The sequence below is a fragment of the Oncorhynchus gorbuscha genome, linkage group LG11, assembly GCF_021184085.1.
Source record: "Oncorhynchus gorbuscha isolate QuinsamMale2020 ecotype Even-year linkage group LG11, OgorEven_v1.0, whole genome shotgun sequence".
Lineage (NCBI taxonomy): Eukaryota > Metazoa > Chordata > Actinopteri > Salmoniformes > Salmonidae > Oncorhynchus > Oncorhynchus gorbuscha.
This window is the reverse complement of record NC_060183.1, coordinates 58,982,705-59,009,519: the sequence shown is the minus strand read 5'-3', so window position 1 is coordinate 59,009,519 and position 26,815 is coordinate 58,982,705. Positions and strand designations below refer to the sequence as shown.

Genomic DNA, 26,815 nt, shown 5'->3' with positions numbered 1-26,815 from the left:
CACCCCCTTGGCCGTATTGCTTAAATAAACTCAATTCAAATCGACAAGTCCACAATATAGGAGTACAGTAGTTGTAGTACAATAGTAACTTTCTAGTGTGGAAAAAAATATACTTTAGTATGGTATGAATAGATAAAAATTCCTTATATTCAGCAAACCAAATGGAACCTTTTTTTTTGTTGATGGATATCCAGGGGCACACTTCAACACAGACAGAATTTACAAATGAAGAATGTGTTTAGTGAGTCCACCAGATCAGAGGCAGTAGGGATGACCAGGAATATTCTCTTGATATGCATTCAAAATGTAACAAGTACTTTGGGGTTTTAGCAAAAATGTATGGAGTAAAAAGTATATTATTATCTTTGGGAATTTAGTGAAGTAAAAGTTATCAAAAGTACAGATACCCCAAAAAATGACGGAAGTAGTACTTTCAAGTATTTTTACTTAAGTACTTTAGATAACTGCTTTCTATGTCCAATCTAATTAGCTGACATGCTAACAATATTACATACATACAGGTAACTGCCAAAATAAAGCAAACGTTTGAGTAAATAAGGGATGCAAAGTATATTGAAAGCAGGTGCTTCCACACAGGTGTATGAGCATCCCATAATGCTTAGGATCAGTTGCCCATTGTTTTGGCTAGCATGGCTAGAAGAGATCTTAGTGACTTTGAAAGAGGGAGGGAGAGAACCCATAATTCCCTGAGATTACACAGATCCATAAAGAATTTGAAAAAACAAACCCAATTTTGATAAACTCCCATACCTATTGGGAGAAATACCACAGTGTGCCATCACAGCAGCAAGGTGTGCGACCTGTTGGCACAAGAAAAGGGCAACCAGTGAAGAACAAACACCATTGTAAATACAACCCATGTTTATTTATTTTCCCTTTTCTACTTCAACTATTTGCACATAAAATTACATTTGTAATGTCATTGTTCTTTTGGAACTTTTGTTACTGTTTACTGTTCATTTTTATTCTTTACTTAACTTCTGTTTATTATCTAGTTAACTTGCTATGGCAACGTTAACATATGTTTCCCATGCCAATAAAGCCCTTAAATTGAATTGAGAGAGATGAGGAAATGAAGCTTCCTGAAGCATTGAGGCTTTCCAGCCAGTTGTGTCAAAAATAGGTTATTTACTAGGTGATTCATTATCTGTTCACAATGCATATTAGTGACATCTGCTGGACAGCAATATCTAGCAATGTGTGATTATTAAGAGTTTGTCTCCACTAATCCGTGGTGCAGCGGTAAATATTTGGTTTTAATAGCCTACACTCAGTTGGATTTCTAAATTCACATCATACTTTCGTTTTTTGCCTTCAAAATTTTTCCAAAATGTAATCTATGACATTATTTAGGATGCTTCAGACAAAAGCTTTTTTCAAAATAGTGTTCCTAAAGCAGAATTCGACGTCATACCCTCACTTCCCTGAATGTTCCATAGTTCCCATTGTGAACTACCAGTCAGGTGAAAGTCCTTGCACAAATTCCTAAATATATTTAGAAGTACGATTTCCTGTACAGGTGGGTGTTTGAAAGCAGTTCAATTGAATAAAGCACCGAAAACAAGGCGAAATCAGTGGGATCTCGCATTTTTCAACACATGGTTTTAAAAAGCATGATCAAACGAAGCTTCGGACATCGTTGATGATTTACAAGGTCAAATCATGACGTCAGTGATATTCAGATCAGACAATAGGAGTTTTACAAAGAGGCCCGAGTTCGCGAGTTGGAATTCCGAGTTGGATGACCGTTCAAAACGATTTTTCCCAGTCGAGGCTAGTTTTTTCCCAGACTTCCCAGTTGTTCTGAACGTACTGAAGTCGGAAGTCAGAGATTTCCGAGTCTCCTGTTGTTTTGAACGTTGTTCTGAAAGTGCAGTGGTGTAAAATACTTAAGTAAAAATACTTCAAAGCACTACTTAAGTCGTTTTTGGGGGTATCTGTACTTTATTATGTATATTTAACTACTTTTACTTCACTACATTCCTTAAGAAAATATTGTACTTTTTACTCCATACATTTTCCATGACATCCAAAATTACATTTTGAATGCTGAGCAGGACAGGAAAATAAACTCAGCAAAATAAGAAACGTCCTCTCACTGTCAAGTGCGTTTATTTTCAACAAACTTAACATGTGTAAATATTTATATGAACATAACAAGATTCAACAACTGAGACATAAATTGGACAAGTTCCACAGACATGTGACTAACAGAAATTGAATAATGTGTTCCTGAACAAAGAGGGGGTCACAATATGTAACAGTCAGTATCTGGTGTGGCCACCAGCTGCATTAAGTACTGCAGTGCATCTGAACTGCACCAGATTTGCCAGTTCCTGCTGTGAGATATTACCCCACTCTTCCACCAAGGCACCTGCAAGTTCATGGACATTTCTGGGGGGAATGACCCTCGCCCTCACCCTCCGATGCAACAGGTCCCAGACGTGCTCAACGGGATTGAGATCCAGGTTCTTCGCTGGTCATGGCAGAACACTGACATTCCTGTCTTGCAGGAAATCACGCACAGAACGAGCAGTATGGCTGGTGGCATTGTCATGCTGGAGTGTCATGTCAGGATGAGCCTGCAGGAAGAGTAGCACATGAGGGAGGGGGAGGTCTTCCCTGTAAAGCACAGCGTTGAGATTGCCTGCAATGACAACAAGCTCAGTCCGATGATGCTGTGACACACCACCCCAGACCATGACGGACCCTCCACCTCCAAATCGATCCCGCTCCAGAGTACAGGCCTCGGTGTATCGCTCATTCCTTTGACGATAAACGCAAATCCAACAATCACCCCTGGTGAGACAAAACCGCGACACATGAGTGAAGAGCACTTTTAGCCAGTCCTGTCTGGTCCAGCGACGGTGGGTTTGTGCCCATAGGAGACGTTGTTGCCGGTGATGTCTGTCCTACCTGTCCTGCAGGTGTGATGTTTGGATGTACCGATCCTGTGCAGGTGTTGTTACACGTGGTCTGCCACTGCGAGGAAGATCAGGTGTCCATCCTGTCTCCCTGTAGCGCCATCTTAGGCATCTCACAGTACAGACATTGCAATTTATTGCTCTGGCCACATTTGTAGTCCTCATGCCTCCTTGCAGCATGCCTAAGGCACGTTCACACAGATGAGCAGGGACCCTGGGCATCTCTCTTTTGTTGATTTTCATAGTCAGTAAAAAGGCCTCATTAGTGTCCTAAGTTTTCATAACTGGGACCTTAATTGCCTACCGTCTGTAAACTGTTAGTGTCTTAACGACTGTTCCACGGGTGCATGTTCATTAATTGTTTATGGTTCATTGAACAAGCATGGGAAACAGTGTTTAACATTTTTACAATGAAGATCTGTGAAGTTATTTGGATTTTTACGAATTACCTTTGAAAGACATGGTCCTGAGAAAGGGACGTTTCTTTTTTTGCTGAGGTTAGTTACATTCACCCATTTATCAACAGAACATCCCTGGTCATCTGTATTGCCTCTGTTGTGGCGGATTACTAAACACACATACTTCCTTTGTAAATTATGTCTAAATGTTGGAGTGTGCCCGTGGCTTTCCATAAATAAATAAAAATGGTGCCATCTGGTTTGCTTAATATAAGGAATTTGAAATGATTTATACTTTTACTTTTGATACTTAAAAGTATATTTTAAACCAAATACTTTTAGACTTTTACTCAAGTAGAATTTTACTGGGTGACTCTTACCTTTACTTCAGTCATTTTCATGTATGACAGTTGGGTACTTTTTCCACCACTGTGAACCAGGCATGAATCGGCACCCGATTCACGATTTCCACGCATGCCTCGGAGATCCAGTATTAAACGTAACATACCCCAGTATGTTCCAACCTAATTGGTCTTTTGACCAATCATAACATATATATATTTGTTCAGAACTGGTCTGATTGGTCAAAAGACCAATTCCCCAAAAATACCTGTTCCCAAAACTAGAATATGTAATGAACACAGTGCACTAAATTGTAAAAAATTGTGTTGTTTAGGAATGCAAGGTTGATTTGAGTTTGTGCACAAGCTTACTTCACAGAGGACGCATTCCCTAACGGAAATATGTTACAACCCGCCTACCTTGCTTGTTCTGCACACTATGCTTCATTTTCTCCCACTGTAAACGACACAGATTAACTATCTTGGGTTAGTTATACTGAACAAAAATATAAACGCAACATGTAAAAAGTGTTGGTCCAAAGTGTCATGAGCTGAAATGAAAGATCCTGCAATAGACTGTGCCGGGGGGCTATGGTCAGTCTGTCCTATCTGGTGAAATTCTACTGTCTTATCTTGTGTCCTGTGTGAATTTAAGTATGCTCCCTCTAATTCTCCATCTCTCTGAGGACTGGGGCCCGAGGATCATGCCTCAGGACTACCTGGCCTGAAAACTCCTGGCTGTCCCCAGTTCACCTGGTTGTGCTACTGATCCAGTTTCTGCTGTTTTGCCTGTGGCTATTGAACCCTGACCTGATTACCGGACGTGCTACTGAACCTTGTCCCGGACCTCTTGTTTTCAATCCTCTCTCTCTACCACACCTGCTATCTCGACCTCTGAAAGCCAACTGACATTTACTCCTGAGGTGCTGACCTGTTGCACGGTCTACAAGCACTGTGATTATTATTTGACCCTGCTGGTCATCTATGAACGCTTGAACATCTTAAAGAACAATGTGGCCTTAATGGCCATGTACTCTTAGAATCTCCACCCGGCACAACCAGAAGAGGACTGGCCACCACTCAGAGCCTGGTTCCTCTCTCGGTGTCTTCTTAGGTTCCTGCCTTTCTAGGGAGTTTTTCCTAGCCACTGTGCTTCTACATCTGCGTTTCTTAATGTTTGTGGTTTTAGGCTGCTGATGTAAAAAGGGCTTCATAAAAACATTTGATTTGATTGATATGCATGCTTGTCATTCTCACCATGGTCTTGACCTGACTGTAGTTAGGCATTGTAACAGACTTCAGTGGGAAAATGCTCACCTTCGATGGCCACTGGCACACTGGAGAAGTGTAATCTTCACGGAGTAATCCCGGTTTCAATTGTACCGGGCAGACAATGTGTATGGTATTGTGTTGGTGATTTTGCTGTTAACGTTGTGAACAGAGTGCCACATGGTGGTAGTTGGTTTATGGTATGGGCAGGCATAAGCTACGGACAACACAATTGCATTTTACCGATGCCAATTTGAATGCAGAGATACTGTGATGAGATCCTGAGGCCCATTGTCGTGCCATTCATCCGGCGCCATCCCCTTATGTTTCAGCATGATAATACACTGCCCCAAGTCGCAAGAATCTGTACACAATTACTGGAAGCTGATAATGTCCCAGTTCTTCCATGGCCTGCATACTCACCAGACATGTCACCCATTGAGCACTTTCGTGATCCTCTGGATCATCAGCGTGTTCCTGTTCCCAACAATATCCAGCAACTTCAGTCATTGAAGAGGAGTGGGACAACATTCCATAGGCCACAATCAACTCTATGCAAAGATGTGCTGCATGAGGCAAATGGTCACACCCACTACTGACTGGTTTTCTGATCCACACCCTTATTATTCTTTTCTTAAGGTATCTGCTGACCACAGATGCATATCGGTTTCCAGTCATGTGAAATCCATAGATTAGGGCCTAATGGATTTTTTTCAATTGACTGATTTCCTTATATGAACTGTAAATCAGAAAAATATTTGAAATTGTTGCAGTTATATTTTTGTTTAGTGTATTTGCACACTTGCCAACTCCATTGCCAAGTCAAACACATTTGGCAAACAATGAGTTGGTATGACAACACAAAGACTGGCACTCTCAGACTACAAGACACAATGATAGACCCAACTAAAGTTACAATAGTTTATTAAACTGAAATCACAATCTCAGTGATGCGTGTTACAATCATTGAGCACAGGTAATGATCAATCAAATGTACAGATGTTCCTATTAACTCCCCACTATGTTAACACATCAGTTTAACTGCAGCTTCATGATATTGCATGATAAGACAAAAAGGGACTATTTTATTCAACAGGTATAGAACACAGCTATATTGCAAGTCACTAATAAATCAAAGCCAGTCTTCTGTCCTGGTTTCTCACAACTATTAGTAGTTGAGTGGTAATATTGTTAAAGTTCAGACTCCACAGATATCAATCAGTGTCTTCTGGCCCAGTACTGTGCAAATTCCCAAACAATAGGAAATGTTTATGATCAGTGATAAACACTTAATAGTATTAGTGATACTGTAGTATTTATCTGTAAAATTTATTATTGTGTCAAGCAGTTCTGTACAATATTTTATTATAGAAATCTAGATAAATTGCATGGCTACTCACAGCTGGAGGGCATGCACTACTGTGTATTGTACATGGATATAAAACTAGTCAACCTGGTATGAAATACTGAAGGTAGGAAGACGCAGGGAGGAATGTCAGGGACATGGAAGGCTTCCCATGCATGTAAGAATCCAAAACGGCACCATTTCCCCCAAGTCTAACCACGATATAAGAAGTCATTTAAACCCCCACCCACCAATCCCACACCATATCATTCCACTTACTATTTGGTCATTTTTCCCCATAACATTTGAAAATACTATAAATGCATTGTACCCATGTCTGGAAAGGTCACATATACAGAGGAGGCTGGTGGGAAGAGCTATAGGACGGGCCCACTGTAATGGCTGGAACGGAATTCATGGAACGGAGTCAAACGTAGTTTCCATGTTTTGTACCATTCCATTTCAGCCATTACAAATGGACCCGTCCTCCTATAGCCTCCACTGATATACAGTGCGGGGTCAAGATATCCGTGGTGTAATGCTACCCACAACACACATGCTGAACAGGACAGTTAGTCTCTACAGCTATCATATCAGACTAGATGGAATGGCAGGTTTTAGTCATCACCTGTAGAGAAAGGGAAAATATGATGAGTACAAAATATCAGAACAGAAAAACATGTCTAAAATATATATTTTTACTGCATTGCCAAAAGACTAGATCCAGTATATTCCCATGCAACAAAACACTAGATTTGACACCCACACTGATATCTGCGATTGTGTGGGAGATTAAGCTGCAAGTGTAGGTGTGCGGGAAAATAGACACTCTCATATAAAGTCCATTAGAAGAATGGTGACAAAGAAAAACAGGAATATGACGTAGACATGGCTTGAAATATCCTCATTCCAATATCAACCACAACATAACCAACTAACTCGGACTTCTATGGCTGCGTTCAGACAGTCAGCCCCATTGATATTTTTTCGCTCTGAAAAAGTTCTGATGTGAAAAGATCTGATAGGTCAAAAGACCAATAAGTGGAAAAGAGATCAGAATTGGCTGCCTGTCAAAACATTTGACAGAGTCCTGGTTTTAGTCTGCACTGAATACATTTTTAAAAAGCCTCTCATCAGTCAAAAGCCCATCCTGAATCGATATAGCCTGTCAGACAAGTTAATTCAATCTGATGAGCAGCAGCCCTGGTCGTCATCAAATTGCAGCAACAGCAGAAAGCTGCCTGAGCACCAGATGGACAAGAACAGCAGAAATGTATTGATCTAATGGTCTCAGCTAGTCAAAGGCAATCATGTAACGCAAAAATATATGCTGATGTCTGTAGTTGATCAAAATGTTATAGCTAGGGGGTCATCTCTCCATTGTACATTTTTGATGTGAAGTGATTGGTGTGTTAAGGAGTGTGGTGGTGGAAGGGAATACTCACTAGTGAAAAGGGAAGCCAGTGGAAGGCATTGAAGGAGAAAGCACACCGTTGTTAAAGAACACAGACACAGTGAAATCAAACCAAGGCATCTACCAAAAGACATGCTTCACAGGGGTATGTTTCCATGTTGGATTGCTGAAAAGCAGACCTATTTAGTAGACAATAATACTAGTGTGATGGTATGGACTCCTTGGGACTACTATTCTAAAGGTATATGGTACCTTTCACAGACTTGTAAGCCATCCAGAGGGAAAACAAATACTTTAGATCAGAGTTCTGTATAAACACACCCTGCCAGCTAAATTGCGCCCAATAAGGATGAAGCATTCAAAGACACTGTACATTATTTATATTCAAGTATGTGCCCATACAAAAACCACACTGTATTGAAATGATCTGGACACCACGTTCACGCAGTCCAGGTAAAGAAAGACAAAAACACTTTGATTCAAAGGGTTCATGAGTGTATTTTTCTTGAAACAAAACTTGTGTCGCAAGTTCATGGTTGGAGTAGTCAATTGGAAAACCTGTATTTTTAAAGTAAAAAATTATGTAGCCTTTTCTCTCCTTTGAATCAAAATTATGACCCACAAAGACAGCAACATTTACATCCTAAACCCAATCCTGCCAACAAAACAACAATAAATGTAATAAAAGTCAAGTAAAATAAAAAATACAAAGACAAAATACCCTTAAAAATAAATCACTGAGGGAAGGCCAATTAGATTTTTGTTTTCTGCACAAGGAAATAGGGGCACACATCAAGTGTCAACTATATGGACTAAATGTTGAATAAAGACTAAAGCTATGTAGGGGAAATAATCTAGAAATGAGCAAAATGGATTGCATTGAGGTAGCTGTGCTCTGCCTACAGCAGAAAAACTGGCTTTTCAAATCAAAAAGTGTTTTTTTAAATCCATAAAGGTAATTTTTACATTGATGTGGGGGAGACAACTAAATCATAAATGAAAACCCCAGTACAGTTCATGTTAGGTTAAAGAACATGTAGCTTCCATTTTCAGGATACTTCTGTTTCGTTTTCAGCTATGCATACACAATCACTTATCTTACCCACCTCCTGCTATCGAGTGCTTGTCCATTGGCTCTGAAAGAGTTCTAAGTTTATACTGAAGACAACAGTAAACATTAAAAGGTGACCCTACCCGTTCTCTTAGCCACTCCTCCTGCAATCCGTTCCAACAATTTACAAAATGATGAACAAAAAAAGTTGCATAAAATAGTGTTAATCTCTGTACAGGTCAAAGGACTGCTTTTAAATATCTCATTTGTTTACTAATATGAAAAGGGCAGCGCAAAAATATTATTTGTACTGCAGTGAAAGAGAAAGTGATAATCCCAAATCATTAAAAAATCGAATTTAAAAAGGAAATAGACAACAAAAACGGACAACATTATTTTCTGTTTGAACCAGCAAAAAAGTCCACAGCTACAAGAGACTGTCAAACTGACACTCACACTAAAGCCTCACCCACTCACAATTTCAAAAAGATTTCTGAATATTATTTTTTAAGTTTGTGTTTAACTAGGTCCTTCTCATGCACACTCGGCAGGCACACTCCAAGTCTACACAAACACATACACTAACTATGCACACACAGGAGGAGAGAGAGGGGAGGGGTTGTGCTCAAGTCAGTCAGGACCAGAACATGTCTGCCATGTTAGTGTCGGTGCTGTAAATCCACAGCACCAGGGGGAGGGTGAGGGCCACAAAGGGCCAGGAGATGCCCTCCATACATGCAGACAGAGAGCAGCCTTTGCTGCTGGGCTTCTCCAGCTCTTTACCAGGGTAGTTCTCCATGTAGTTCCTGGCTGCTAACTTTAGGACCTCGTCCAGCAGGAGGACGGGCAGGGAGAGCTTCAGCACCATCAGCCACTGGGTCAGGTTCAGAGGGGTGATCTGGAAGATGATCTGTAGAGGAGAAGGTAGCAACATGGGTGAGGAGGACAACCTCTTCTGCTTTTTCAGTTTCTCTACCAATCCCACCCGTTACACTAGCATTTCATTCTTATAGAAATCATTTCTGGTAGCCTCAGGTTTATTTTTATTGCAGGTAGTCTCACCGGCAGGGGCTCCACGTAGAGGATAAGGAAATGCAGGGACATGGAGAGGCAGATGGCTCCCAGCAGCCACACGTTCTCCCAGGGGGGCATACGCAGCAGGGACTGGTTCTCTGACACACTGAGGGAAACAGAGAGAACAACTGGGTTAAGTCACTGATTGAAAACCCATTTGGGAGCCATTTGTCCATCATTTGACCATGTGTACCAGATTAATCTCACAACATTATGCTACTAGTGTCAAGCCTAAAGCAACAGTGGAGGAACTTCAAAGAGAGAGAGGTAACACGAAAGATGTAGCGGCATAGTCTGACCTGTTGAGGGCATTGCACATCTCGATGGTGACAAGCACAGACAGGGCCATGGTCATGGGGTAGGGGGACTCAAACAGCTCACACTTCAAACCATCAAACTCTGGGTTGTCAGGACCACACTGCAGAAAGTGGCTCTGTGGGCAGAGGAGAAAAACCAGCTCAGTAAGTCTATGCGTTTGAGTGTGTGTGTGTGCGTTGTATTGGTATTGTTCTCCTACCAGTTGGTAAAAGGTGATCCTGGGTCCATCCTCAGCAGCGACGAACCACCAGGTAGCAGCACCGACTGTAGCCACACCCACATAGCCTGAAGAGGCAGAGCACAGGAGTCACACATGGCTATCTGGATAGACACAACAGCCTAAAAACTTGTTCAACTAAGCCATAGTTTTAAGCCATATTTCAATTTTGTGAAGGTTTTTTCTCCACAGAGGGCAAGTGAACTCACATCCGATGGCGAGGTATCTGAAAAAGAGCCATCCAGAGATGAGGGGCTCGCGGGCGTTGCGGGGGACCTTGTTCATGATGTCCAGGTCAGGGGGGTTGAAGCCCAGGGCAGTGGCCGGGAGGCCGTCCGTCACCAGGTTAACCCACAGCAGCTGGACAGGGATCAGAGCCTCGGGGAAGCCTAGAGCAGCCGTCAGGAAGATGCTGTACGAATGGTAGAATAACACTTACATGAGGATGAAGGCTTGTTAACCCTGGAACTGACATTTATTTGTTGATTTTCTTACTGAGGGATGTGGGGTTGTGATAAATTACAATCAGTCCCTATATAGTGCACAACTATTGACCTCAGACCCTATCGGGTCAAAAGTAGTGAGCTTTAACTGGAAATAGGGAGCCATTTGGGACAAAGCCGTGATCCTTACCAGACGACCTCTCCCACGTTGGAGGAGATGAGATAACGGATGAACTGCTTCATGTTGTTGTAGATGGCCCTGCCCTCCTCCACAGCCGCCACGATGGTAGAGAAGTTGTCATCAGCCAGGACCATCTCAGAGGCTGACTTAGCTACAGCTGTGCCTGAACCCATGGCGATGCCAATCTCTGCCTTCTTCAAAGCAGGGGCGTCATTCACACCATCACCAGTCTGGTCATGGGGAAAGGACAGGGCGTGGTTAGCCATCTACTTTTCTACAGGATCGCTTTAAAGCTTTTAGACATATGGGTTAGAGGTTACAAGACATGCTGAGGGCTCATCATGAAAGCCGAACCACAAAGTGTAGTTTCAGCTCAACGCTGCACAGAAACTAATGAGGCAGGTCTCAGGAGGACCTCGTCTCACTCACCATGGCCGTGATCTCGTCCATGGACTGTAGGAACTCCACAATCTTGGACTTGTGGGACGGCTCCACACGGGCAAAGCAGCGTGCATTGACCACCGCGTCTCTCTGAGCAGCTGGCGACAAGTCGTCAAACTCTCGGCCGGTGAAGGCCATGGAGGAGACATCGTCTTTGTCACTGAAGATACCGATGCGGCGGCAGATGGCAATGGCTGTGCCTTTGTTGTCGCCGGTGATCATGATGACGCGGATGCCTGCCAGGCGGCACAGCTTGATGGAGGCGGCAACCTCCGCCCTGGGAGGGTCCAGCATGCCCACGCAACCCACGAACGTCAGGTCCATCTGGGGAGAGACAGTCAGACCAGAGTCCTGGATTTGGATAACTCATCCGTATGATCGAAATATTTTGTTTTTGCAATATACACTTATCTTTGCAGCCTCATCATGTTACTTCTATACAGTAAAAGCCCAAGTATTTAAGGTGTCTGAAAATACATAAGTTCTCTGAATAAATGCTCTGCTATTTCTGTCACTCTTACTGCATTATGACCCCCCACTCCCTCACCTCGTATTCAATGAAGCGGTTTGAGTCTTCCAACACCATGTTCTCTTTGGCAATAGGGTTGTCCTTTGTGGCCAGGGCCAGGCAACGCAGTGTGTCACGCCCTGTCCCGTACTCCCTGATCACTGACAATACCTTGTCCTTGATGCCCGGGGTCAGGGGCACCTTGTTCCCGCCCACACGGATGTGAGTGCACCTGTCAAGCACTCCTTCTGGGGCTCCCTGGAGAGTGAGGGACAGAGACAGGAACTCAAAGCAGAGGAAATAAATCATTATCCTCTACTCATTTCCTACATACTGTACATAACTACAAAATGACACCGGTTCTTAAAGTACACAAACACATGTATCAAAATACTACAATTTATCATAGTTATTATGAAGCGGCATCTAGAACCGTGTCCAAAATGACACCCTATTCCCTATATAGTGACCAACTGGGCCCTGGTCAAAAGTAGTGCACTATATAAGGCATTTCTCCGGTGTCCATATGGTCTACAAGTCGAGAAATACTGTAAATGGATGCTAATAATTACCTTAACAAACATCTTGCCAATGGAGGAGTGGGCCTTGTTGGGTGTGCAATACACAGACATTGACTTCCTGTCTCTGGAGAACTCCAGGGTGAACTCCTTCTTCATCAACTGCTTGATCACCTGTACCACACAGTGAAGAAACACACAACAACACATCCTTATCAAGGAGTGGAACAACAACCTGTGGATGTCTGATGGAATTGGACCACACTCAGGCATAAGTCCTAAATGGCACCCTATTCCCTTTATAGTGCACTACTTTTGACCATCAGGGCCCAGGTCAAAATTAGTGCACTATAAAAGGTATAGGTTGACATTTGGGACCAACACACAGTTTTATATTAGTTTCACAGGAGAATCATGTTGGGGTTAAGAGAGTAGCTGACGGTGGCTTACAGAGTTGCAGGCATTCGCTCTCTCGATCTTGGACAGGCCCTTGACGTCGGTGTCAAACACGTTCATCTTCTCCACCAGGCAGGTGAGGGCAGTCTCTGTAGCCTCGCCAACCTTCTCATACACACCTTTTATCTGTGAAGAAAACACGCGCACACACACACAGATAGTAGCAATAAACGACAACAAAAAAAACAGTTAACTTGTATATCCACAACATAATGGAGAAGACTACTGATATTCAAAATAATAAATGAACCACTGATAAAGGCTTATGTGACAGGCCTTTTCGACCAGCAGGAACATAACAGTGAAGGTTATAAAGGACATAAACCTCATTGTAATCCAGGGAGGAGTCGTTACATAAGGCACAGATGGAAGCCATCTCAACTAAGCCATCATACTGGGAGGACTTGACTGGTTTACCATCATGGTACCTGGAATAAAAGACAACAGCCATGAAAAAGGGGGAACCGTGAGCTCAGGTATGTTGTGGTGTATTGATAATGACTATGTGTCATTGTGTGTGCACGCGTGTGTGTTCGTTATGTATGTGGTCTCTACTCACACTTGTCCCTCAGGGGCGTATGTGGAGCCAGTGATTGTGAACTCCTTCAGGGAGCAGCTGTCGCCTGCCGCTTGGTCAATAACGAACATCTAGAACACAAACGGGTAGAAAACGTGTCAGGTCACACACACAAATCTGTTTCCTTATGGATGCAAGGCACTCGCACGCTAGGCTCGTTCAGTCGCCTGTGCCCCGCACGCTAGGCTCGTTCAGTCGCCTGTGCCCCGCACGCTAGGCTCGTTCAGTCGCCTGTGCCCCGCACGCTAGGCTCGTTCAGTCGCCTGTGCCCCGCACGCTAGGCTCGTTCAGTCGCCTGTGCCCCGCACGCTAGGCTCGTTCAGTCGCCTGTGCCCCGCACGCTAGGCTCGTTCAGTCGCCTGTGCCCCGCACGCTAGGCTCGTTCAGTCGCCTGTGCCCCGCACGCTAGGCTCGTTCAGTCGCCTGTGCCCCGCACGCTAGGCTCGTTCAGTCGCCTGTGCCCCGCACGCTAGGCTCGTTCAGTCGCCTGTGCCCCGCACGCTAGGCTCGTTCAGTCGCCTGTGCCCCGCACGCTAGGCTCGTTCAGTCGCCTGTGCCTCGCACGCTAGGCTCGTTCAGTCGCCTGTGCCTTACATACTTCCCTAAAATGCCTTTCATTAAAGAATCCTGTCCAGTAGCAACTTGTGATAGAAAAATAACATACTGACCTGATTTATTTTATATTAATAGTGAACGATTATATATTTAACTAAAGTAAGACTGGTCTGCTAAGGCTGGGTTTTTAATGGTGCCCAGTCTCGCTTCCTGCAGCTAGTCTGGGCGTCAAGGAAATGGGTTTTACTAGAGGGTGATAACTTTACAGCCACATACCATTCTATGATCAGTGGTGCACTGAGGGAGAAGTATTCCATGGACAGGATGTGGAGTGGTTGTAACTGGGAAAGAGATGGACTGGACAAAGGGTTCAAGATTAATCCAAAGTGGCTTATGATGCTCTTTGAGCTGCCTGAGAGGGGTGGAACTAAGCATTCTTAGTGTCCTATATTAGATGTGTTTCTCGTTGTTTGGGAGGCTATCAGCCTAACAGTCAAGGCTGTTGGGCTGACGGTTTCATTATTACATTAATGAATAGATATTAAATAAAGATGATTGTTTGAAGAAATGACAAAGTCTCTCTTTCCACGACACACTGCTATCAGGAGTTGACCAACCACAGCCCCAAAAAAACCCTGCCGAACACCAAAATGGACAAAAACGTCACAATTTGCACAAATTGTTTCGACTGGGAAGCATGCGACAGGCTTTACACAACCGTCAGTTCTCTAGATCCCCTAAATCTCCCTAACACTGTATGCCGATGATTCGGGAAACCGGACATTTTACGGGCTCCAAACCAATTGTATATTTGGAAGCCAATCTTAACTTTTTTTGTAAATAATGTTTCCGCCATCATTTCCTATGATCGACATCAGAACAGCTATCACTAACCTTGATTTGGATGAGGACTTTACTTCAATGAGTCAGAGGCAAAAGACACTGACTATTCCGTACCTGACCCAAATTCCAGACACTCATAGAAGGCAAAGATATAGAGGCACCTTGATTAGACTACTATGGCAGTGAGAATAAAATAAGTCTCTATCCTTCTATTGGCGAATAAACAGTCGCTGGAGAATAAACTGGACGAGCTCTGATCGAGACTATCCTATCAACGGGACATTCAGAACTGGGTGAGACTGTCAACAGCTGGTGAGCAATCTCTAATATTAAGGAAGTCTCTCCTGCTCGCTTTAGTTAGAATAGCTCATGATAAGCTGTAAAACAACCCATACAACATTTTTTTTGTATTTTTCATAGGTATCCATTTACTACCACAAACTGAAAACTGATGCTGGCACCAAGACCGCACTCAACGAGCTGTATAGGAGTCATAAGCAAATAAGAAAATGCTTATCCAGTGGCTGCGCTCCTAGTGGCTACTGATTTTAATGTAAGAAAACTGAAATCTGTTTCACCTCATTTCTACCAGCATGTCACCTACAGATGTATACAAGGCTCACCCCCCCCCCCATTTGGCAAATTTGACCATAACTCTAGCCTTCCGATTCCTGCTTACAATAAAATTAATTAATAGGTGCATTGACGACATCGTCCTACAGTAACCGTACGTACATATCACAAATAGAAGCCATGGATTACAGGCAGCATCCACATTGAACTAAAAGCTAGAGCTGCCGCTCGAGACAAGCCTATAGGGAGGTCTGAGACCTGGCCATGTGATGCCAGGACAACTTCTCCCTCAAAGAGGGCAAGAGGGACACTAATCCGGACGCATATAAGAAACCGTCAAACAGGCAGTGTCAACACATGACTAAAACCGAATCCTACTACACCGACTCTGACGCTCATAGTTTGCAAGCCTTGCCACATCCTATCACAGACAAAAAAAAGGCAAACCCGGCCATGAGCTGCCCAGTGACTAGCAAACCATTTGAATGCCTTTATGCTCGCTTGAGGCAAGCAACATTGAACCATGCGTGAGTGCAACAGCTGTTCCGGACGACTGTATGATCACGTTCTCTGGCCTACGTGAGTATGACCTTTAAACAGGCTAACATTCACGAGGCCACAGGGTCAGACGGATTACCAGGACAGGTACTCAGAGCATGTGCTGATCAGCTGACAAGTATATTCACTGACATTTTTCAACCTCTTCCTGACCCAGTCTGTAATACCTACAAGTTTCAAGCAAACCACAATTGTACCTGTACCCAAGAACACCAAGTGAACCTGTATAAATGACTACCGCAGCGCAGCAGTCACATCTGTAGCCATGAAATGCCTTGAAAGGCTGCTCATGGCTCAAACACCATCATACCAGAAACCCTGGGCCAACTCCAACTCACATACCGCCCCAACAGATCGACAGACGACGCAATCTCTATTGCCCTCTACACTGCCATTTCCCACCTACACAAAGGGAACATCTACGTGAGAAAGCTGTTCATTGACTACAGCTCAGCGTTCAACACTATGTGTGTCTTTCAAGCTCATCCCTAAAATAACGACCCTGAACAACTTCCTCTGCAGCTGGATCCTGGACTTCCTGACAGACGACACACCCCCCCCAGGTGGTAAGAGTAGGCATCAACACATCCGCCATGCTGACCCTCAACACAGGGGCCCCTTAGGGGTGCGTGCTCAGTCCCCTCCAATTCACCCATGACTGTGTGGCCGCGCACATATCCAGCACGATCATATAAAATTTGCCGACGACACAAAGGTGGTAGCTCTGATCACCGTCGACAATGAGACAGCCTATAGGGAAGAGGTCAGAGACCTGGCAGTGTGATGCCAGGACAACCACTCCCTCAACGTGGGCAAGACAAAGGAGCTTATCGTAGGAATGAAACGGAGGGCCAAACACACCCCCCCCATTCACATCGACAAGGCTGTAGTGGAGTGAGAGCTTCAAGTTCCTCGGTATCCACGTCACTAAGGACCTATCATGGTCCAAACACATCACAGTATTGAAGAGGGTAGGACAACACCTATTCTCCCTCAGGAGGCTGAAAATATTTGGCACGGGCCATCAGATCCTCAAAAAGTTCTACACCTGCACCATTGAGAGCATTTTGACTGGTTGCATGACAGCTTGGTATGGAAACTCAAGTGGTACTGGAGCACCAAGTCTGGGACCAAAAGGCTCCTGAACAACTTCTACCCCCATGCCATAAGGCTGCTGAACAACTTCTACCCCCATGCCATAAGACTGCTGAACAACTTCTACCCCCATGCCATAAGGCTGCTGAACAACTTCTACCCCCATGCCATAAGGCTGCTGAACAACTTCTACCCCCATGCCATAAAACTGCTGAACAACTTCTACCCCCATGCCATAAGACTGCTGAACAACTTCTACCCCCATGCCATAAGACTGCTGAACAACTTCTACCCCCATGCCATAAGACTGCTGAACAACTTCTACCCCCATGCCATAAGACTGCTGAACAACTTCTACCCCCATGCCATAAGACTGCTGAACAACTTCTACCCCCATGCCATAAGGCTGCTGAACAACTTCTACCCCCATGCCATAAGGCTGCTGAACAACTTCTACCCCCATGCCATAAGGCTGCTGAACAACTTCTACCCCCATGCCATAAGGCTCCTGAACAACTTCTACCCCCATGCCATAAGGCTGCTGAACAACTTCTACCCCCATGCCATAAGGCTGCTGAACAACTTCTACCCCCATGCCATAAGGCTGCTGAACAACTTCTACCCCCATGCCATAAGGCTGCTGAACAACTTCTACCCCCATGCCATAAGGCTGCTGAACAACTTCTACCCCCATGCCATAAGGCTGCCGAACAGTTAGTAAAATAGCTACCCTGACTATTTACACTGACCTCCTTTATCATTTATTTATCCTAATGCACTGGCTCTATGCACACTCACTTGACTAACCACACACTCACAAAATACACTGACACTTCACATACCCTGCTGCGACTCTGGTTATTATACATCCTGATTTACTAGTTACTTTTACCGCTAACTACATGTACAGTACCAGTCAAATTGACATTTACACCTTCAAGTTTTTTCAATATTTGTACTATTTTCTACATTGTAGAATAGTGAAGACATCAAAACTATGAATTAACACATATTGAATCAATTAGTAACCAAAAAAGTTAAACAAAATCAAATGTATTTATAAAGCCCGTTTTACATAAGCCAATGTCAAAGTGCTACACAGAAACCCAGCCTAATATATTTAGATTTGTTTAACACTTTTTTAGTTACTACATGATTCCTTGTGTTATTTCATAGTTGATGTCTTCACGATTATTCTACGATGTAGAAAATAGTTAATATAAAGAAAACTCTACTAGGCTACCTGCCACCCAAAATATATATGTTTTTTATTGTGTTATCTCCTTTTCTATTTAGCAAATATTTCTTAGTTATTATCTGCATTTTTGTGAACGGGCTCATAAGCAAGCATTTCACTGTAAAGTCTATACTGGTTGTATTTGTCACATGTAGCCAATAACATTTGATTGGAGCCCACTGATCTACATGCAGTAGAAGCACAGCCTACCAAGTAGGGTGCAGCACATCAGACAACTACAATACCAATAGAGCACTGATAAACCATACCAGCTTTACTTAGGCAAATTAATGAAATAATTGCTACTGTACCTGGGAACAAAAACACTAAGGATTAAGCACACTTTACAACTGGTGGCTGTGGATCTCCTGGAGATGTATTCTAGACAAAGGTATTAATGCATATCAATGCTGGGATGAATGTGTGGATGTGACAGAAGAGCGGGAGAATATTATTTCTCCATAACGAACAGGGATAGGGTTAGAGGAGACCGGAGAGAAGCAGCAGACAGGGATAGGGTTAGAGGAGACCGGAGAGAAGCAGCAGACAGGGATAGGGTTAGAGGAGACCGGAGAGAAGCAGCAGACAGGGATAGGGTTAGAGGAGACCGGAGAGAAGCAGCAGACAGGGATAGGGTTAGAGGAGACCGGAGAGAAGCAGCAGACAGGGATAGGGTTAGAGGAGACCGGAGAGAAGCAGCAGACAGGGATAGGGTTAGTGGAGACCGGAGAGAAGCAGCAGACAGGGATAGGGTTAGAGGAGACCGGAGAGAAGCAGCAGACAGGGATAGGGTTAGAGGAGACCAAAGAGAAGAAGTAGACCGGGATAGGGTTAGAGGAGACCGGAGAGAAGAAGCAGACAGGGATAGGGTTAGAGGAGACCAAAGAGAAGAAGCAGACAGGGATAGGGTTAGAGGAGACCAAAGAGAAGAAGCAGACAGGGATAGGGTTAGAGGAGACCAAAGAGAAGAAGCAGACAGGGATAGGGTTAGAGGAGACCAAAGAGAAGAAGCAGACAGGGATAGGGTTAGAGGCGTGAAAACTAAAAAATAAAGGGAGATGGAGAGCCTGAGAAAAAGTGGGAGCATATGAGTGAGAGAAAGTGAATAAGAGGGCAAGCAAGCCGCCTCCACAGACAAGAGTGAGACTAATCTCCTGGTGCCGGCTCTGCAAAGCAAGGCAAGATGGAGAGAAATATTCAAATGAAAGTATGAACTGGTGTCGTCTTTCCCTTCTCCCCTCCTGCGGCACAGTACAGACTTCAAAGAGCTGTGACGTCAGGGATGCTTTACCAAAAACACATTCCTCTACTCAAGCAGGCTAGAGAGCTACGCTTTTAGAGCTACGCTTCTTAAACAGCATCCGAATTTCAGATTCTGATATTGCAGTATTGGTACAGGAATAGTTCAGAAGTATATATATATATATATATATATATATGCCAGCAAGTTTTGCATTGGAAAACTATTTCTTTGAAATCTTTAAACACGATGCTGCTTCCAATCTCTCCCCTCTATTGCAAGAACTGAACCATGCTGCCATGTTATGCTGTGCTGTTTTGATTATGCTGGGCAGTGTTGCGTGGAGATGTATATTGTGTAATGTTGTGCGTGCAGTGCCTTGTGCTGCGTTTGCCTGCAGAGACCCTCTCAGCAGAGGCCCTCAAAAACAACACGAGAGAAAGAGAGATGAGAGGGAGAAGAATGAAGAGAATGAATGAAATGTGAGAATAGTATGAGAAGGCAGGAAGAAAGGAAGATAGAAATGATACAGGAGTGATGCAGTGGAAGAGACCATGGGGGAAAGAGACTTGGGAGTGGTAATGCATAATGGTCCATATTCAGGGGAGCAGTAACAGGCAGACCACCTGTTGCCCATCCCCTTAAAAATGGATGACCGCGTGTCACTCAGCACCAATCTGAGGGCAGTGAAGAGGGGGAGGGGAGACTTCCACAAAGCTGTGAACGATCTGAGAGACAAGGCAAGAAGGGCATTCTATGCCATCAAAAGAAACATACATTTCAACATACCAATTAGGATTTGGCTAAAAATACTTGAATCAGTCATAGAGCCCATTGCCCTTTATGGTTGTGAGGTCTGGGGTCCGCTCACCAACCAAGACTTCACAAAATGGGACAAACACCAAATTGAGACTCTGCACGCAGAATTCTGCAAAAATATCCTCCGTGTACAACGTAAAACACCAAATAATGCATGCAGAGCAGAATTAGGCCGATATCCACTAATTATCAAAATCCAGAAAAAAGCCATTAAATTCTACAACCACCTAAAAGGAAGCGATTCACAAACCTTCCATAACAAAGCCATCATCTACAGAGAGATGAACCTGGAGAAGAGTCCCCTAAGCAAGCTGGTCCTGGGGCTCTGTTCACAAACACAAACACACCCTACAGAGCCCCAGGACAACAGCACAATTAGACCCAACCAAATCATGAGAAAACAAAAAGATAATTACTTAACACATTGGAAAGAATTAACAAAAAAACAGAGCAAACTAGAATGCTATTTGGCCCTACACAGAGAGTACACAGCGGCAGAATACCTGACCACTGTGACTGACCCAAAATTAAGGAAAGCTTTGACTATGTACAGACTCAGTGAGCATAGCCTTGCTATTGAGAAAGGCCGCCGTAGGCAGACATGGCTCTCAAGAGAAGACAGGCTATGTGCTCACTGCCCACAAAATGAGGTGGAAACTGAGCTGCACTTCCTAACCTCCTGCCCAATGTATGACCATATTAGAGATACATATTTCCCCCAGATCACACAGATCCACAAAGTATACGAAAACAAATCCAATTTTGAAAAACTCCCATATCTACTGGGTGAAATTCCACAGTGTGCCATCACAGCAGCAAGATTTGTGACCTGTTGCCACGAGAAAAGGGCAACCAGTGAAGAACAAACACCATTGTAAATACAACCCATATTTATGCTTATTTATTTTATCTTGTGTCCTTTAACTATTTGTACATTATATATATATATATATATATATGACATGTGTAATGTCTTTACTGTTTTGAAACTTCTGTATATGTAATGTTTACTGTTCATTTTTGTTGTTTTTCACCTTATATATTCACTTTGTATGTTGTCTACCTCACTTGCTTTGGCAATGTTAACACATGTTTCCCATGCCAATAAAGCCCTTGAATTGAATTGACTAAAATCACCAGGAACTCCTCTAAACATTTGTTCAGTTTTGGAAGTCTGTTCCAATGGGGGGAAAAAGAAGAGAAGTGATCGTGTCTCAATGTAATAAATCAAATTCAAATCAAATTTATTTATATAGCCCTTCGTACATCAGCTGATATCTCAAAGTGCTGTACAGAAACCCAGCCTAAAACCCCAAACAGCAAACAATGCAGGTGTAAAAGCACGGTGGCTAGGAAAAACTCCCTAGAAAGGCCAAAACCTAGGAAGAAACCTAGAGAGGAACCGGGCTATGTGGGGTGGCCAGTCCTCTTCTGGCTGTGCCGGGTAGAGATTATAACAGAACATGACCAAGATGTTCAAATGTTCATAAATGACCAGCATGGTCAAATAATAATAAGGCAGAACAGTTGAAACTGGAGCAGCAGCACAGTCAGGTGGACTGGGGACAGCAAGGAGCCATCATGTCAGGTAGTCCTGGGGCACGGTCCTAGGGCTCAGGTCCTCCGAGAGAAAGAAAGAGAGAATTAGAGAGAGCATATGTGGGGTGGCCAGTCCTCTTCTGGCTGTGCCGTCCTGATTATAACAGAACGTGGCCAAGATGTTCAAATGTTCATAAATGACCAGCATGGTTGAATAATAGTAAGGCAGAACAGTTGAAACTGGAGCAGGAGCATGGCCAGGTGGACTGGGGACAGCAAGGAGTCCTCATGTCAGGTAGTCCTGGGACATGGTCCTAGGGCCCAGGCCAGTTGAAACTGGAGCAGCAGCATGGCCAGGTGGACTAATAAAGGTATGAAATTGTTATTTTCAAATTTGCAGTGCACAAATGATTAGAATTGACATTCCTGTCTCCCGACCATCCACTCATGGCTGAATCTAATCTCCTACCCCTGGCATAAAGTGTTCGGCGGATGCATATAATCAATCTAATATGATGCAATTCAATAAATATGGGAACAACAATTTCATATCCATCACTTCCCAATCTAATTTAAACCATGATAGCAAGTAAATGAATCATTCATTATACTGCTTTGCCTATCAACCTCTACAATACCCTGTGGATAAATCCACATTGTCAGTAGATGCTGTCAAGACTGCTTTATTGCCAGTTGGGTTCTGCTGCCAAATCAGTGGCAAAGTACTCACTGGAATGGATTGTTCATGGTTGGCAAGAATATAGCCTTCTCCTTAGGCAGGTATGTGGCTACATAAACTAGCAGAGGCTAATAAAGTTGAGCTCAGACAGCCCTAAAACTCCACCTGGTTAAATATGTTAAATGTGGAACAGGCTGATGTAGGCTCTGTTTGGCTCAGCTGGACCCCGCGGCTGGGTCTCATATCTGGACTTGACACTTTCCCAGGATCCTCCATGGTAAACGTGTTTCCAAGCAGTAGCACACAAACAAAGATAGAATCATTGATTTAGGTAAGAATATTTTTCACTACAAGGGTAATGTTAGTTTTAATACCCTGAGCATTGGACGTAACCATAATACTAAACATCATCCATTCCTACTAAATCCCCATGGTGCTCTGGGGACGGGGACTCACCCTGCAGACAGACATCTGGTTGGTGGTGAGGGTGCCGGTCTTATCGGAGCAGATGACGGAGGTGCAGCCCAGGGTCTCCACAGAGGGCAGGCTGCGGACGATGGCGTTCTTCTTGGCCATGCGACGGGTTCCTAGAGCCAGACAGGTGGTGATGACAGCGGGCAGACCTAGTAAAAAGAGATGGCGATAAGAGGGGGTTAGACATACTCACTATGCTGGAGCCCAATGTATTGCTTTCAATATATTATAGACTGCTTCCCCCCCACTCCCACTCTCCTAGTGACTCACCCTCTGGGATGGCGGCCACGGCCAGGGCCACAGCAATCTTGAAGTAGTACACAGCGCCACGGATCCAGGAGCCTCCGTGGACGGGGTCACTGAAGTGGCCAATGTTGATGAGCCACACAGCAATGCAGATCAGGGAGATGACCTTGGACAGCTGCTCCCCGAACTCATCCAGCTTCTGCTGCAGAGGCGTACGCTCCTGCTCCGTGGACGCCATCTCGTCACGAATCTTACCAATCTCCGTGTTGACGCCTGTGGCCATCACAACACCCACTGCCTTACCCGCTGCTATGTTGGTGCCCTGTGGAGGAGAGAGGAGAGGTGTTGAGACAACAGGTGTACACTGCTGAGGAAACACAGGGGAAACCTGAAACACACTGGGCAACTGAACAAGTGGGGAGGAACAGTAAAAAAAACTGGAGAAGAAGACTAGGGGTTAAGGATAAGAGGCCTGACATTAAAATCCCAGAGAGGAACATGTAACGGAGATGATAAGTGGAGAAAAGGAGATTATAATTATTGGGTTGGCTAAACAGGGAAGAGGATCATGTACTGAAGAGACAATAGAAGATGCAAGGGGAAGGGGAGAGAGGTCTTTAATGGTTTTCTAGTTACTCACACAGAAGAGCATGTTCTTCTTGTCCTGGTTGACAGCCCGGGGGTCAGGCACCGGGTCAGTGTGCTTGATCACAGAGACAGACTCCCCTGCCGGAGGAGAGAAAGAGACGGATGAGGACGATCAAACAACGCAGCCCTTACACGGAGCAAAGTGGTGATGGGTTGACATTTTGGGGAAGATGGGTGTGGATTGACTTCACAGCTGACTGAGCAGGGCTGCCAATTACAAAATGCGGCATCCAAGGGGACTTTCACACTCATCAGTCTGCACTGCAGGGGGATGCAAGGTCTAGTGGGTAATCAGCTGAGCAAGCTCTGCACTGTTCTGATAGGCTGAGAGACTGTTTTTGACAGATTAGAGCCATGAATGGCAGTAGGGAAAAGCAGCAGAAATACCAAACTCTACCAATTAAGGCAGTGGAGCAAGACAGGGGTTTTAGGACTTGCTTCATCTCGTAACGCTCTTCGCTCTCATCCATATCGCTCTCTCCCGGTCAGTCTATCGTTGTTCTCCCTCTCCATACTGTGTTGATTAAGAACCGCTGACTTCATCTTGAATAAAAGGTTCACGGAGTCATTCAGAAATTCTTGTTCTCACACTGACCGTCTCAGGGTCATTCTCAAGTGGTGACTCAACCCATTCATCAGCCCATATAACCTAACACTGGCGACTACATACAAGTTATACAAAAATAAAGCAAAGCTTAGTAAGATTGAAATTGTAAATCCCTGTAACATTGTGTTCTTGCGGTGCTTTTATGGACTCAGGAGTAATGACAAGTAACATTTAAAACTACACTTTATATACAAAAGTATGTAGACACTAGGTCGACCGATTATGATTTTTCAACGCCGATACAGACTATTGGACGACCAAAAAAAGCCGCTACCGATTAAATCGGCCGATTTGTATTTATTTATTACAATTATTAAACAATTACAACAATACTGAATGAACCATTATTTTAACTTAATATAAAATAATATCAATTTAGCCTCAAATAAATAATGAAACATGTTCAATTTGGTGCAAAATGTGCCAATATGTGCCATTTAACTTTTAAGTTCCTTGCTCAGAACATGAGAACATATGAAAGCTGGTGGTTCCTTTTAAAATGAGACTTCAATATTCCCAGGTAAGAAGTTTTAGGTTGTAGTTATTATAGGAATTATAGGACTATTTCTCTCTATACCATTTGCATTTCATATACCTTTGACTATTGATGTTGTGTAGGCACTTTAGTATTGCCAGTGTAACAGTATAGATTCTGTCCCTCTCCTCGCCGCTACCTGGGCTCGAACCAGGAAGACATCGACAACAGCCACCCTCGAAGCAGCGTTACCCATGCAGAGCAAGGGGAACATCCACTCAAAGTCTCAGAACGAGTGACGTTTGAAACGCTATTAGCGCTCACCCCGCTAACTAGCTAGCCATTTCACATCGGTTATAGCAGCCTAATCTCGGGATTTCATAGCCTTGAAGTCATAAACAGCGCAATGCTTGAAGCATTGCGAAGAGCTGCTGGCGAAACGCACAAAAGTGCTGTTTGAATTAATGCTTGCGAGCCTGCTGGTACCTACCATCGATCAGTCAGACTGCTCTATCAAATCATAGACTTAATAATAACATACAAATACGAGCCTTAGGTCATTAATATGGTCGAATCATTTCGAAAACTAAACATTTATTCTTTCAGTGAAATACAGAACCGTTCCGTATTTTATCTACCTGATGGCATCCCTAAGTCTAAATATTGCTGTTACATTGCACAACCTTCAATGTTATGTCATAATTACGTAACATTCTGGCAAATTAGTTCGCAATGAGCCAGGCGGCCCAAACTGTTGCAAACACCCTGACTCTGCGTGCAATGAACGCAAGAGAAGTGACAATTTCACCTGGTTAATATTGCCTGCTAACCTGAATTTCTTTTAGCTAAATATGCAGGTTTAAAAATATATACTTCTGTGTATTGATTTTAAGAAAGGCATTGATGTTTATGGTTAGGTACACGTTGGCGCAACGACAGTCCTTTTTCACGAATGCGCACCGCATTGATTATATGCAATGCAGGACACGCTAGATAAACTAGTAATATCATCAACCATGTGTAGTTATAACAAGTGATTATGATTTATTATTTTTTATAAGATACGTTTAATGCTAGCTGGCAACTTACCTTGGCTTCTACTGCATTCGGGTAACAGGCAGGCTCCTCGTGAGGCAGGTGGTTAGAGCGTTGGACTAGTTAACCGTAAGGTTGCAAGATTGAATCTCTGAGGTGACAAGGTAAAAATCTGTCATTCTGCCCCTTTACAAATAAGATTGTGTTCTTAACTGACTTGCCCAGTTAAATAAAGTTGTAAAAAAATATTGTAAAAAAATCCTAATCGGCGTCAAAACATACCGATTTCCGATTGTTATGAAAACCTGAAAATCGGCCATTCTGATTAATCGGTCGAGCTCTAGAGGACACCCCTTCCAATTAGTGGATTCGGGTATTTCAGCCACAGCATTGTTGACAGGTGTATAAAACTGAGCACAGAGCAATCTCCATAGACAAACATTGTCAGGAGAATGGCCTTACTGAAAAGTTGTGACATTCAACGTGGTAACGTCAGAACAAAGTGCTGTTATTGTGAAGTGGAAACGTCTAGGAGCAACAACGGCTCAGCTGCGAAGTGGCATGCATAGTGCCAACTGTAAAGTTTGGTGGAGGAAGAATAATGGTCTGGGGCTGTTTTTCATGGTTTGGGCTAGGCCACTTAGTTCCAGTGAAGGGATATCTTCGCACTACAGCATACAATGACATTAGACAATT

General features: G+C 43.7%; 1 protein-coding gene across 2 annotated transcripts in view; it reads right to left on the bottom strand.

Annotated features, from left to right (window-relative positions):
- Positions 1 to 5,860: 5,860 nt before the first annotated feature.
- LOC124049027 (sarcoplasmic/endoplasmic reticulum calcium ATPase 2-like) overlaps positions 5,861 to 26,815 on the bottom strand; it is a 50,038-nt gene continuing 29,083 nt past the window's right edge. Inside the window, exons 7-22 of one of the 2 annotated variants that reach the window (XM_046370314.1) lie at positions 23,995 to 24,080; positions 23,379 to 23,676; positions 23,091 to 23,257; positions 13,479 to 13,567; positions 13,245 to 13,347; positions 12,914 to 13,045; positions 12,518 to 12,637; positions 11,985 to 12,203; positions 11,426 to 11,761; positions 11,006 to 11,226; positions 10,582 to 10,784; positions 10,355 to 10,440; positions 10,137 to 10,270; positions 9,826 to 9,943; positions 9,547 to 9,673; positions 5,861 to 6,926 (exon numbers count right to left, since the gene is read on the bottom strand). In XM_046370314.1, coding sequence (XP_046226270.1) covers positions 6,916 to 6,926; positions 9,547 to 9,673; positions 9,826 to 9,943; positions 10,137 to 10,270; positions 10,355 to 10,440; positions 10,582 to 10,784; positions 11,006 to 11,226; positions 11,426 to 11,761; positions 11,985 to 12,203; positions 12,518 to 12,637; positions 12,914 to 13,045; positions 13,245 to 13,347; positions 13,479 to 13,567; positions 23,091 to 23,257; positions 23,379 to 23,676; positions 23,995 to 24,080 — 2,450 coding nt within the window. In that variant the 3' untranslated portion in view covers positions 5,861 to 6,915. Of the gene's footprint in view, positions 6,927 to 8,075; positions 9,674 to 9,825; positions 9,944 to 10,136; positions 10,271 to 10,354; positions 10,441 to 10,581; positions 10,785 to 11,005; positions 11,227 to 11,425; positions 11,762 to 11,984; positions 12,204 to 12,517; positions 12,638 to 12,913; positions 13,046 to 13,244; positions 13,348 to 13,478; positions 13,568 to 23,090; positions 23,258 to 23,378; positions 23,677 to 23,994; positions 24,081 to 26,815 lie in introns of those variants that run through there. The other variant, XM_046370313.1, reaches the window with a different exon arrangement.